General features: G+C 45.3%; 1 protein-coding gene across 1 annotated transcript in view; it reads left to right on the top strand.

Annotated features, from left to right (window-relative positions):
• Nucleotides 1-14732, top strand: part of F8 (coagulation factor VIII) — a 289264-nt gene that overhangs the window by 200224 nt on the left and 74308 nt on the right. The window contains exon 13 of the mRNA XM_078664066.1: nt 7442-7670. Within this exon, the coding sequence (XP_078520192.1) occupies nt 7442-7670 (229 nt within the window). The remainder of the gene's footprint in view (nt 1-7441; nt 7671-14732) is intronic.

Genomic DNA, 14732 nt, shown 5'->3' with positions numbered 1-14732 from the left:
CTGATTGGGCGAGTGGACACTCAGCTGTTTCTCCGATGGCCCTTATTCCGTCAGGCCATCAGAGAAAGTTGGCCATGGTGGCGACGGAGTAGTCACCACCGCAGCCAAACTTAAGGTGTGCCCGCATCAAAATCGGGCGGACTGACCTTTATTGTGGTGGTTTGTATACTCCTTCCCCGTAGCGACAGAATACACTGACTGCTAAAATACTGTAAATCAGCCCCCAAATCAACAGCAAAAAGAAGAACAGGAACTGAACAATGGCATTCCCTTGATGGATTATACTGAATTTGATCAAATATCTTTGGTAGATCAGCGATCAACCATGTGAAGAAGATACAATCCAGAGGCTAGTCTTGTCTATGGCCATTAGGGACCATCAGTTTATTCTGTAAATTCATTTCTCATATTTAGTTGAATGTTGGCCCATGTTATAGCACATACACATTGGATCAAAGATAACAGGCCATCCGGCATTCCACATGTGAGTAACTTTGCCCCAGTGTTACCACCATGTGTACAATGTGAGTGTAAAATCCGTGCACACATATAGGATTTATCGTTCTAATTATCTTTATTAGTTTGAGAGAAGAAATATAAACAATTAAAATACAATAATAAGCAATACAACCAAAAAGAGAGTTACACAAGAAATAAATACATAAATAAGCATTCATCAGTATAGATATTATTAATGTCATATATATCACCAACAAATCAATTAATATGGTGGAAAAAGCAATAAAGAAGCAATACGAGAGAATCAGTTGCATCACTTGTATGAATCAATCAGCAAGATAAAGAGAGAAAGGAAGAAAAAAGAGAGAAGAAAGTATCGAGGAAGAGAAAGAGAAGTAAAAATAAAGCAAACAAGATACACAAGATAGGATTTAAATGATACATAACATTAGGAATTCCCCCTAGTCCTAGCTCTGCTTTTATCTACATTCAAAATATTAATTTTATTGTTTTTATATCCCGCTCAATCTCTGTGAAGTATCTATGTGCTTTACAGTGAACAAAAAACAGTGCCCCCCCCATATAATTCCAAAAGAAATTCTTGCCACTTTTGTTCAGTGGTATCCATCGATGCATTATCCTCTTTTGTCAGAGAACCATAGTACAATCATTTCTAAAAACCTATGCTACATTTAGTCTGAATGAATGCTTCCGTTATTTTAAAACGTAAACAGTACTTTTCTTTTTTCTTTTTACTTAACAAGAATTTATAAATATGTAATTTGTATTTATAACTTGTCATATTTAAAGGGGTCAGGAATTTTTCATACTTTTCTTAGCAGTTTTCAATTTGTTTTATTTAATGCACAATTTGTGTCACACCAATATTTTTTCCAATTTTCCAAGACCCCTTGTTTATTGTTAGATGTTTTCTAATATACTCTGAGTTGTTGATTCGTACCCTCTTGAGTACGATGTTTCTGTAGGAGAATTGTTTCCACCCTTCCCCAGTGAGTGCCACATCCAAGAAGAGGCAGGAGACGAAGACCCATGGCGAGGGCATGCTTGAAGAAAGAGCTGAACGGGAGATGAGGTGTGTGATCGATAAACATATTGATGAGGAGCAGTGAGCCTGGTTCAGTGATCAGCTAGGGGGATGTGGACAAAGGGTGGGGCTACGTTTCAGGAAGTGTAAGATCATTGGCCCCTCTCCTCTGCTACTCTTGCTTCATCACTCTGGGCCCCTTCACCATCTTTTAGACAGGGTCTACCAACATAGTGATTTTTAGAAGCAGCCCTGAGAGGCCTGATTGGAGGCACTGAAGCAAGTTTCAACCTAACAGACATGACAGGCATTAGATTTATTTTACATATGACTATTACAGTTCTAGGGCAGTTGGGGGTATGAAGAGTCGGGTGCTGGAGCTCATTGGGGAGAACTGGTGCCTGAAATCGGGTTATTAATTTAGCAGGTGGGTACCCCAACCAACTTAATAAAGACAAGTTGGTTAGGTTAACCAGAACCCCTGCTCATCTCCTGACAGCTATGGCAAAAGCAGCAAGCAACTCCCGCTAAAAAATATGAGTTTAGTTCAAGCATTTTAAGTAAAGAAAAACATGACAAAATTCCAAAACCAATTTAAAAGAATAGAGAGAATTTCAATAAACAAAAAAGCAACAAAATAATTAAAATAGCACCGAGGGAATCAGAAATATGAATTGTAAAGCTTTAAGGCAAAAAATACCCCGAAAAAACATAAAGTGCCATTGAAAAATATCTGTTTGTGGTTTAGCAGGACCTAGGCATGGCCATAGGCCAACCGCGATGGACCGGAGGCGGGATAAATGAAGCACGTCTCCCTGGAAGAGGGACCTAGGGCCTGGCTTTTAGTTTGATGGACACGTGCTCCATCACAAGCATGCCACATATCACAATTAAAAGCATATCCTAATGTGGGTGGAATATCTGACAAATTTGAGACAAAGTACCTGTCCGCCAAACTCTACATCTAGGCCTTAGTTACTAGTTTGGATGAGGCAAGTTTGACAGCTGTGGCCGGCGAGGGCCTTTCAAATTCAGATCCATCGCTGTCGAGCTCCCGATGAAGCTACTGATTTTGGTGCCAAAAGCACCAACTGGGACCGAGCTGAATTTCGTACCACTAAGGTCTCTCAAAACCATCCATAAATGGCAAGATGTCATTACTGTGAGGTTCCAGTTGAACCTATTTTTAGCTTCTATCTGGACAGACATGGCTCTCATGCCTGCCTAGTGCATGCCGCCCTGGGGACGCCTCAGCACCTGGTCTCTATGTTCCTCCATCTGCTGGGAAAGGTGCTCCAGGTCTGGCCCCAAGGGCCGGCTTCTAAGCTCCAGGTCTCGCTCCATCCAGGGCCTCTGCAAGAACCAGTCCTGGTGGTCATGTGGGCATTTCTGAAGTCAGCATTATTTTGCTTTTTCTGACCATAAGCAGGACACAAACCACTTTGACCTTTTGAGAGAAGTTCCAGCCCCTAGTTGCCAGCAGGAGATAAGTGTCCCTGAGTTCTTTTATTCCAGCAGATAACTTTTTCTCTTAAGCTGTTGTCTTTATACTTTATACTTCCAGGTGGTGGTGAGTTGCCAGTCTTATCCTGTGCACCAGCTAGAAAATGGCAATTTCCCAGCATCCAATCCTAACTATTTTCTCACCTTACTTCCACCAAAGCTATCCCATTCTTCCATCAGAAGGGGCTCTGACTCGCCCTTAGCTCCTTCCCTATTTAAACCAAGAACAGATTTTCTTCCTGCTGCGACTGGAGACAGAAAATCTAGGCTAGACCTGGGAATGAATTGGAGCAGACCCGGGGAGCCCCATTTGTCATCTCTAAGTTAAAAGCGAAAGGGTAATGACGGTCCTTTGATCAGCCAACTTTACCTTTTCCTCTGGAAGCAGGGTCATTACCTCACAGCCAGAAATTTGTATTGAGAATCTTAAGTGAGCGGATAGTCAAAACTGGCTCTAAACCAGTTTTTATCTCAGGCACCAAAAAGTACACTTTTATAAAGTTATTTTTCCACTAACATTACCAAAAATCTACTTTTAACAGTAAAATTCATTTTTGCCACTAAGTGGACAGTAACTATCAAACATTTTAGTAGCAGTTTCATAAGCAAAGATATAAAATAAGGATCTTAATCAAACTCAGATCCTTTCATGGACAACTTTAGCTTAACATACCTACACTTTTGTTATATTTATTAATTGTCAAGGCGCAATACATTTTTATATATTGAGTACCAAGCCTTGTGGGATTACAAGGAAAGCATAATGGGAGACTTATTTTTATGTAAAAATTGATTTCCTTACATGGGACAAGCACTTTTAATGGGGAAAGGCACTTGTCCTTTCTATCTGTCACTGTAGCCCTTTTAATCTGTTGCCCAGCTAGAGACTCGGTGGCAATCCCAGGGCTGGCACTCCCGGAGGGTTATGTTATCCATACCCTTAATAGAGAAACGAGCGGCGGGGTAATTGCGGCTATTGTCAAAACCGGCTACTCCTGCACCTTCACCAAACAGCCCATTTTGGGCTGTGAATGTGCCTGTTTTAAAATGACTTTTCACTCCAATTACACCATGACTGGTTTAGAGGTATTTCGTCCACTGGGCCCATCCAAAGCCTTTAGGGAAGCGCTTGTCGAAACCGTCTGTACTTTGGCGGTCAATACTTCTAACTTTACAGTCCTGGGAGACTTGAATCTTCATTTTGACAACTACCTAGATGTGGATGTGGCGAACCTGATGGCGGATTTAGCTGCTTGTCAGCTCGATCAGCGTGTCTCTGGCCCCACACATTCGCTGGGCATTTGTTGGACTCTGTTTTCACGAACATTTCGTCCCTCACAGTCCTACCATTGGTTCCTATGGCCTGGTCGGACCACTTCTCAGTCCCTTTGACTATCCAGGGCATTGCTTCTATTCACAAATTAGACAATCCTCCCTCTCTTAAACGCCCATGGCATAAATTAAACTGGGATCAATTCTAAGTCCATATTTTGTCCTCCGTTCCGGTGCTGCCGACGGACCCTGATAAGGCTAATTCAGCCTTTTCAGATTGGATAAATCAGCCGTTGGATAAGTTGATCCCAGCTAAGTGGTCCCTTAATCGCATGTCTAAATCTAACCGGTGGTACAATGCAAAATTAGCGGTGCTGCGGAAAATTTGTAAAAAATGTGAAAGGTCCTGGAGAAGAGACTTTGATTTGTTATCTAAAGATCGCTACCGGGATGCAGTAAAGATCTATCACAAAGCAATCCATACTGAACGCACGCTTTTTACCCTAGGGAAATTAGTAACAGCACCAATCCCGCGAATAGTATCTTCTCTATTGTCTCAGGCCTTAAAAAAACAGAAGGGGGCTGTTGGTCCACTGATTACCTCAAATAAGCAATGCGAGGAGCTTGCCTTGTTCTTCTCAAAAAAGGTAGAAGACATTTATAAATTCTTTCCCACGGCCCATATGGGCTGCCCTGAGATAACCAATGATGGCACGATGGTCATTTTAGAGGTTTTCCCTCAGATTGAGCAGGGCCGTTTACTCGCCCTCTGTGCTAAAATCAAGTCAGGCTCACCGACTGACCCACTGAAACCTGACCAATTCAGGAAAATGTTATCAATTATTTCTCCTCTCCTTGGTCAAGTGATCAATAGATCGCTCAGCTCGGCTGTTGTGCCCATAGCATGAAAACAGGCTAGAGTGTTACCATTGCTTACAAAATCCTCTTTGGACTCTAAAAAACCTGAGAACTTTAGGCCAATGTCATTGCTCTCTTGGCCTGCTAAGATCGCGGAGGCGTATATTAATTCCATTCTTTTTGACCATCCACAATATTTTAGATCCCTCACAGAATGGCTTTCGCCCCAGCCATGGTACTGAGTCGGCGCTTCTGGCGGTGACAGAACACCTTTGAACAGCGTTGGACGCAGGACAGACATCGGCACTGATCCTTTTGGATCTCAGTGCCGCGTTCGACACTGTGTCTCATAAAATCCAGTTGCGCCGTTTGGAAGAGTCTGGCATCGGAGGCCTTGCATTGAAGTGGCTAGCGTCATTCCTTTCTGATAGGACCTATCAGGTGATCGCCCCTCCATTCTCCTCATCCACCTTTCCCATCAAGCATGGAGTGCCACAGGGTTTCTCTCTGAGCCCTACGCCTACGACACTCAGCTGGTGGTAGCCCTCTCGAGCAACTCTAGGCACGACCCGCTAAGTTTCAAGGTGATCTTGCGGTAGTTGCCGGATGGATGACAGCTAACTGCCTCCAGCTGAACGCCAGCAAGTCTTGCTGGTGGGAAGGGATCATGTGTCATGGAATGAGTATTGGTGGCCCATTAATCTAGGCACCCCCCCCACCCTCCTAAACAGGTTGTAAAGAACTTGGGGGTTTGGGTGGACTCCTCTCTGTTTCCAGACTCAAACAAAGAAGGTGGTGGGCAACTGTTTTGGTTTATTACATGGGCTTAAACCTATCTTAGGTTTCTTTGATGCCCCGACCAGACAGATCATCATTCAATCCTTGATTACATCTAGGCTTGATTATGCGAACTCTCTGGGGCTAACAAGGCAGAAATACATAGGTTACAGAGAGTACAGAATACCGCAGCAAGAGCTCTTTTGGGCAGAGTTTGCTCTGTGACTAGTACAATCGTCGCCTTCACTGGCTGCCTGTGGCTCAATGGATTGAGTTCAAGGCTCTCTGTATAGCTTTTAAAATCTTGAAGCTCGCTTCCTCTAATATCTCGACGGATTTGCTCACTTTTTATGTTCCCTCCCGTCAGCTTCGCTCCATGGGCCAACATTTGCTGGCGGTCCCTCGGGTCAGGAGAACTCGGGCCGGAGGCAGCTCCTTCCGGTACAGAGCAGCGGCTCTTTGGAACTCTCTGCCCCCATATTCGAGACCTCAGCAACTTTTTTGAATTTAGGAAAGCTATTAAAACCTTTCTCTTTCCCACTGCATAGGCTGCTCCGGTTCCTCCCTGCGTTGTGGTTGCCTATTTGCTGTTAGCACCGGGACGCCTCTTGGCTGGGGCAGCTCTCGCGCTTTATAAAGTTTTTAAATGGAAATAGAATAGAAATAGCACAGTGCTGCTCCTGGTACCTATATATATTGTAGGACGCTGGCTCTGTATATACTATACCAAAGTGAGGTATAGTGTGCACAGAGTCCAGTGAACCCCAAAGGTAGGCAGAGGTAAAGTTAGATAGCACCTCACTCTCTATTTGTGGTAGTGTGGTCGAGCAGTAAGGCAGTACCAGAGGACAGCGTTAAGCATTTGATGTATTCATTCAGAAAATGATTTCACACACTCAAAGAATGAACTCCAGACCAATTGTTTTTGTATAAAAATATTTTTTTAATTATTTTATTTCCAAGAACAAAGCACGCCTGGCACAGGTAAGCAATACATACTTTGCAGTAATAATGCAGTTTGTAAACAGTTTGGATTGCAATTGTAAATCTACTTTGATTTGACTTACAATATTGTCTCAGAGAAATACAATGCTTTGTAAATCCAGTAGATAGACTTGAATGGGCTTTTCAGTAAAATACCAGGTAAGTTACTTTTTGGATTACTTTTCTTACACAGAGTAGTATACCTAGATAGTACTCTGAGACATTTCATGTAACAGATAAGTAAAATAGTTTTGGTTAACACCTTCGAATCTCATGACGAGCTCGTCATGAGCCACGGTGCTCAAACTGAAACAAAACTACCTGTTTACTAGGACAAAAAGATATGTAATATACTGTTCGACTGTATGATCATGGGCATCTCAACGTAAGCCTCCTCCTCCTGTGTGATAATTGCCCCCTCACCTTTGCCTCCCCTTCTTTGTGTAATCCTGGATCCTCACCTTCTGCCTCCTTCTCTCATGAGACCAAGGACCCCTCAACCCCAGAGCTTTGCATCTTTGTTAATCATCTCTTTCCTTCTAGGAGAAGGATCTGCACTCAGGGCTGATAGGCCCTCTGCTTGTCTGTCAACCCAACACGCTGAGTCAAGTCTTCGGGCGACAGCTGTCTGTCCAGGAGTTCTCTCTGCTCTTCACCATCTTTGATGAGACTAAAAGCTGGTACCTGACGGAGAACATCGAGAGGAACTGCCAAGCACCCTGCATCGTGCGCAGTGAAGACCCCGGCTTCATCAGCAGCAACCGCTTTCACGGTATGACGTCTCGGGGTGAGGTGTTTCTGACTTGAAATGTGAGAACGTGCACTTTAACCCAGGGCTGGCTCAAACCATCTCATACGTGTTGAGTCTCAGCCTGTAATCCTACAGCGCTCTGTGTCCTTGAACGCTAGAACCCCAGAGGTGACCAAACTGGCATAAACAAGATTCCTCTTGGTTTTATGTGACTTAGGTAGGTACACTGTGCAGGTGCACATGTATCCATGTACCATAGAGGAGACAAGATCAGGCGAGTCACAGAAATGGACAGAACTCCACCAGTGACAATGGATCCCAGCAGCATCTTTCACTGCAGGGCATTGATTGCATTATATTAGTCCAGCCAGGCCACCTCTTCACTCATTGGTTTGACTGGCACTGTAAAGAGTCTAAGTTAATGCACAAGCTCTAACCATTTTTTTTAAATAATGACATAAAGGTGGCAATGTTAGTCCAGGTCACTTGTTAGATAGGACTGAGATGTATGTAGAATGACCACTCCATGCTCTATCCCTCCCACATGATGACCCTGAAAACCTCTCACACAATGTCTCCGAAAGCATTCCAGGAGCACAGGAGAGAGCTCTTCTCTGTAAACCTGAAGTGGGGTATACACGTGACATCCCACTGTGATGTTCTCATAAACTCCATTTGTTATTCCAAAAGATGGTCCAAATAAAGTGACAAAATTCTGTTGTGTTATTTTATGTCATCCATTGACTTGGAGATCACATGTGCAGCCTGGCGCAAAGGCGAAGTCCCAGACACACTATGATGCTTAGCCATCGCTGACCCTGAAGGTTACCCTGTCTTTTTGATTTTGAAAATAATTTGTGGGACCCCAGATTCTGAGGGACTCCTAAACTGCAAATGTGTGCTCCAGAAGATCACCATGGTAATGCTTCCTGAGTGGAGAGCCCTTAAATCAGTCTCCCTAGGGTCAATGTTTTTCAATAAATGTAATGACTGTGAGGGTGCACAGACATAATATCGACTCCAAAATATCGTTTGGACAGAATATCGAGTCAAAAATATTGTTTGGACAAAATATCGACAGGACAGAATATAGACAGCCAAAATATCGTTTTTAAGGTAAGTGAAGTAATATCGACTGTAAATAATATAGAAAGTGAAAATATGTAAGTATATAATATAGATAGTTAAAAAATTGGTTTTTATTTTTAGGGTTCAGGGTCAGTTTTGGGTTTTTGGGTAAAGGGGTATTTTTAGTGTTCAGGGTCAGTTTTGGGTTTTTGGGTAAAGGGGTATTTTTAGGGTTCAGGGTCAGTTGGTAAAGGGGTATTTTTAGGGTTCAGGGTCAGTTTTGGGTTTTTGGGTAAAGGGGTATTTTTAGGGTCAGTTTTGGGTTTTTGGGTAAAGGGGTATTTTTAGGGTTCAGGGTCAGTTTTCAGTTTTTGGGTAAAGGGGTATTTTTAGGGTTCAGGGTCAGTTTTCAGTTTTTGGGTAAAGGGGTATTTTTAGGGTTTAGGGTCAGTTTTCAGTTTTTGGGTAAAGGGGTATTTTTAGGGTTCAGGGTCAGTTTTGGGTTTTTGGGTAAAGGGGTATTTTTAGGGTTCAGGGTCAGTTTTCAGTTTTTGGGTATTATTTTATTATATTTTGTTACTATATATATATGTTTTAATAAATATGAAATAAAAAAATATTTATTTAACTTTCATTAATTATTTAATTATTATAAGTTAATTTAAGTAATTTTAAGTATATTTTAGTAATTAATTATTAATATTAATTTAATTTAACACTGTTTTTAGTAAATACGATATTTTTTACAACTATATTTTTGTTAACGATATTTTTAACTCGATATTTTTGTACTTACCTGTTTGTAGATAGAAACTCGATATTTTGACTGTCGATATTTTGTCAACGATATTTTTGATGGTCGATATTCTGTCCCTCGATATTATTTCAGTGATCCGACTGTGAGTATTCCATGCAGCAGGACTGCTGTACCGTGATAAGCATTGGACCGTATGTGTACGGTAACAGCTTTGCTGACATTCATGGTTCACCTGTTGTCACGGTTAGCCATCAGTATTTCAGAACATTCAGTTATGTGTTAGAATTGCCTTAGGATGGATGCTTCTTAGAGGACGTTCTAAACCCCAAATCTTCCTCTATTGTTCTTTTTGGGGGGACTCTATCTAGGGGTAACCGTATACAAAGTTTCCCATCTGTGCACCTCCCTGGAAGTTGTATCTGGTCATCTACAAGAAGAACTGACAATATACCATATTGTGAGAACAAGATCTTCTAAATAGACTCTGAGGATGAAAGTTTGGATACAGCCTGAATGATTAACCATTTGATTGGTGGGTAGCGTCTGTTCATTAGTTGTCTACTTATAGGTGTGGCTTGCTTTTCGAAGTTAGTCGGTGTGAGAAGTTGCCCTGGTATATGATGTTCACTATTCTAGTGAGCACCTTGCACCAGTCCAAACAACCCTCATGGTGATGGTTGTAAAGTTAACCTTATAGACCAGCTATCCTAGGGGTAGCATGGACAAAAGCAGTCTTTTTTTTTTTTTTTGTAAACCTTTATTTGTACAAAAAGGAAATACAAATCTGGGCCTACAACCAGACCGGCCGGCCACGACACAATAGAGCAATCAGAAAAATACAGAAGAGAAATATACAGAAACAATCAGGATGATGCGCAATCAATACAGTTCAAAAAAAGGGGAGGGGGGGAGAATCTGGACGGCCCACAATCAGGAATAACGAAGGTTAATTTTATAATATTACAATAAGGAGTATAACAGGCTCGGATACAGCATAAATGAATCCAGGTTCCCAGAGCAAACCATAGGCTATAAGAAAACTAAAGGGGCAGCAATCCGGAGAATTGTCACGACAGTCTACATCAATACGAAAGCAGCGGCGGTTAATTCAAATCAACATACAAGTAGACTCATCGTATGCACATCCACCACCCAAAAGTACAACGGAGATAAAACGAGGGAACCTGAATACTAACATCACTAAAGCCAACCCGCCATACTAACCTTAGGGAGAGAAAGAGGGAAAAGGAGAGGGGATGAAAAAGGGGAAAAAGAAAAATACAGACTGAAAGAGAAGAGCGCCGCGCCGAGACAAGCATCCCGTAGGAAGGACACAGAAAGAGCAGGAGTAGTAGCAACAAGGAGGGGATGGGAGTCGGCATTGAAATGCAGCATAGCCACAAGAAGGAGAGAAGCAGCGATACAGATCCCAACACTATCGTACCACGGGAAGCAGGGACAGTCGCGGCGCTCCTATAAAGGGATACAAAAGGGCCATAGAACAAAGGAAAATAAACCAGGAAAGAGAACCCATCCCACCCATCCCACCCAGCACCCCTGCAGAAGGCTACGGCCTACCCCCCCAGCAGCGTGCCTGTCGCCCTAATCCCAAACCTGAAATGTAGGAAACACGAAAGAGAAGAGGAATAAGGAAACAAAAAGAAGGGCATGAAGACAAAAGAAGTAGTAGTAGGAGGGAGGACTGAAGGAGCAAAGACAAAACGGTCGGCCTCAGCCCCACGCCCAACCAGGCAATCGTAATATGTGTAAACGAAAACGATACAAACTCGAGCGTCATAAAACTTACAAGGGGGTCACCCACCACACTAAGCATACGGAAAAGCTCACCACGGATATGTATACCAGCAATCCACCGGAAGCAATGTATCTCACCCCAGGCCTTCCTTAGCTCCAATTAATTCCCACCATATGACAGCGAGAAGTGAGCAACTCGGTGCGGGGCAAGCACACGAACGAAAAGCAGTCCGATGAAGACGTAGGCCAGGGAGGTCAATCCATATGCAAGAGAACAAAAGTCCGGGTATACAGTTCAAGAGTCCCAACAATGTTAACAGGGGCAGGAAAAGACAGGAGTTCAGTCTCGCCGCTCGGGAAAGCGGGGGTTTCCCTGCAGAACAGAAACACGACCTCATCAAGGCAAAGATATGCAGCAAGCCATCATGTTTCTCAGATACTCGAGTAGAATCGGACCCCAGCACGACATCCAGGCCCCCAAACTCCAAACATTGAAGCGCAGGAGGTTCCAAAGTCACTCGTTCGCACACCAGTCGACGGCCAGCGGCAGTAGCTCTCAGTGCGGCCAAGGAGGGTGAGGCAGAAGCATCATCGAGACGAGAGGGGACCATGAGGGACCGGCCAGCTAAGATGGCGGCGGACCGCGTCGATCCCTCAGGGGCAGCGGGGGTCAAGGCCGCATACAAGGACCGCAGTGCGTCCAGAACGTCAGCAATTGTAGGCTCACGCACACATGGCCAGGCCCCCGTGTAGTCCGGTAATCCAGGGCTGCCGTAAGGAGGATATCCACGGCCTATCCCGACAGCCGCCATTTTGTGAATTCAGCCTCGCCACCACCTCCCACGACTCCCGGATCAGGTCCACAGATGCGGACCTCCACAGAAACCAAGGGGGTCCCACTAATGCAGCCGTGGTGCAGAAAGGAGCGCGGCCAAAGTCGGGGGTCAGCCTGCAATATCGGTGGCGTAGTCGATGAACAGATCCCGGGCGCGAGGCCCCAGGGTGGATGGACGGAGCCGCGGCAGGGGGGCCCCTTCACACGATCAGCCCTCGGTGCACCGTGCCCCTCACCAGCGTCACGGCCGTCAAGGCAAGTCCGGATCAGGACCACCGGGATGTGCGCACAACGGTCTCCCGCCAGCGGCTCACTCTCTCGGCCGGGGCTGACGTGTACACCAACGCCAGGCTGGGTCCAATAGGCGAGGCCCCGGCTACAGCACCGCGGAGGCCCCGGTTCTTCAGGGGGCACAACTTCGGAGCCACGATACGCAGGAGCCTCCAGGTCAGACGGTGAGTAAGAGCAACACGTTGCGTTTCAATTTCTGCGCGAGTGCATCGTCTCGGTGCAGGATATGTGGCAGGCTAAGCGAGTCAGGCCGGAAGGCTGACGGAGCCGAGCTACAGAGCGACCATTACGATCGCGAGCTTGGCTCCTCCCCGATTGACAAAAGCAGTCTTAGGCGAAACTCAAAAGGGCATGTGAAGCCAGCTGTTTTACCACATGCAAACCTTTTAATACCAAAATGAAAGGACACCACACAGGTTATATATTCAAAATATATATGTATTTATTTCTAAATAAATCCCCTTAACTCTTTATGAGCACAGGAGCACAAGCGTATAACAAGAAACTTAATATAGCATACAAAAGTTGCACAAATATGGATGGGCCCTGGTGGCCCCTAAAACCATATACAAAAATAGTGGTATAAGAACCACGTCACGAACAATGGTAAGGCCTAGGGCCTTGGGAATCGCTGGGGCTACACTGGACTAACAGCAGTTAGGTTGTAGGAGGCCCACAGGATGCGGGTGCAGTGTCTAAATGCACACGCGTGCACCAATAGAAGTCAATGGGTGCGTAAAGTTAGAAAGTTAAAGGTTTAGGAGTCTTCCGACTGGACTAGAACGTAACCACTTAAAACTAGGACACTAGGGATGTAAATCTCTACAGGAGCACCGCAGTACTCGCGTTGCCTCACCCACAGGAAGCGGGTGCATAGGTGTCAAAGTGTGTCGGACTTCGTCGTGGAGTTCTATGGAGCCTTGGAGAAAAGATGCTGCAGGCGACCAGGAGAGAAGAGTCCGGTTGGATCCAAGGGTGGATCGAAGATGTAGAGTACCTGAAAGCAGAGGGGATAGAGTCTGGGTCACTAGTCAGTGACCAGGAAGGAACCAGGCGATGTCGGGTTGCGATCAGGTGATGTCGTGAAGCTTGTCTCCGCTGCCACGTGGACCAGGAGGTGTCGACGACAACCAGGCGCTGGGCACGGACTGTACCACGAAGGCTCTCGCTGTCGGCGGTGTCGGATCTCGATTCGGAGTTAACAGGCCTTGGCAAATGCAACCCACGCAGGACTCGAAGATGGCTTCTGGATTAGACCAGCAAGGTCTGATGGGCTGCTCCTTTTCAGGGGAGCAAGCGCCAGTCTGGAGCAACCAGACCAGTGTTGAAATATTGAAGGTTCGTCGTCACAGAGGCCACTAGCCAACAGGCAAGTGACCGGACAGACGCGTCGAGCAGGAAAATGCAAAAGGGACCCACGCAGCACTCGGTGAGTGTGGAGAGGTGATGTACAGTGCAAAAGCTGCTCAGGGCCGGAGCTTCTCAATCCCCAATGCACAGCTTCGAGGGTGCCTCAGGAGCTGCACAGAAAGCACTTTGCTGGCTTTCCAAGATGGCCGGTGCCAAGTCTCACGTCGCCTCCACGGGTCTCAGCTTTGCTGTGGCTGTGGATCGGGCTGTTGGATGTCTGGAAGTCCAGGTCTTGTCGATCTCTGTCATTCGAGCTCCGGCGGGAGCAACAACAAAGCAAACTGTTGAGCGCTTGATGGTGCCTGATTGCACAGGGTCGTCACTCCTTGACCACAAGGGAGATTCTTCAGTCTTCTACGTCGAGTAGGATGTCGAAGGGTCCAGAGTTTCATATCAGAGTTTCAGTCAGGATTATCTAAAGTCTATGGACACAGCTCCTACCTTTATTCCAAATCAAGGGGCTGGATTACATGCTAGGTCCCTCCTATTGGTGGGACCCAGGAAGGGGGTGGTTACACCCCTTTCCCTTTGTCCAGTTTCACGCCAGAGCTGGGGCTGGAGTGCCCCAGCACCGGTTTGAACTGGCCTATGCATGAGACACCTTGTGTGCCCCAGGCAGTGTCTAGTTTCATTCAGCCCTCCCTGCCCCAATCCACTATCTCCTGTCTAGGGTGGTGCTAGCACCTTCCTGTGACAGGAAACCTATTATCCAGGCCTCCCCTGCTGGAGTTTCGGCCAGCAACAGGAGGCCAGACTTGTGTCTGTGGCAGCAGCATCCATTTTGTGATGCTGAGGCTCTGGTTAACTTTAACTGGGATTAAGGAAAGTAACATGTCTTTTCCCTCTAGAAGGGTGGAATGCTACCCCCGTCGCCAGAATTGGCGAGGGGGTAGTATTCCAAAGCGCATGACACCTTACACGACATGTTTTGATAAAGCCAAACCAAAGATATTTATTTTATTTATTT

Source organism: Lissotriton helveticus, chromosome 10 (genome assembly GCF_964261635.1).
Source record: "Lissotriton helveticus chromosome 10, aLisHel1.1, whole genome shotgun sequence".
Taxonomy (NCBI): domain Eukaryota; kingdom Metazoa; phylum Chordata; class Amphibia; order Caudata; family Salamandridae; genus Lissotriton; species Lissotriton helveticus.
The sequence above is the reverse complement of the archived record's forward strand: the minus strand, read 5'-3'. Positions and strand labels throughout refer to the sequence as shown.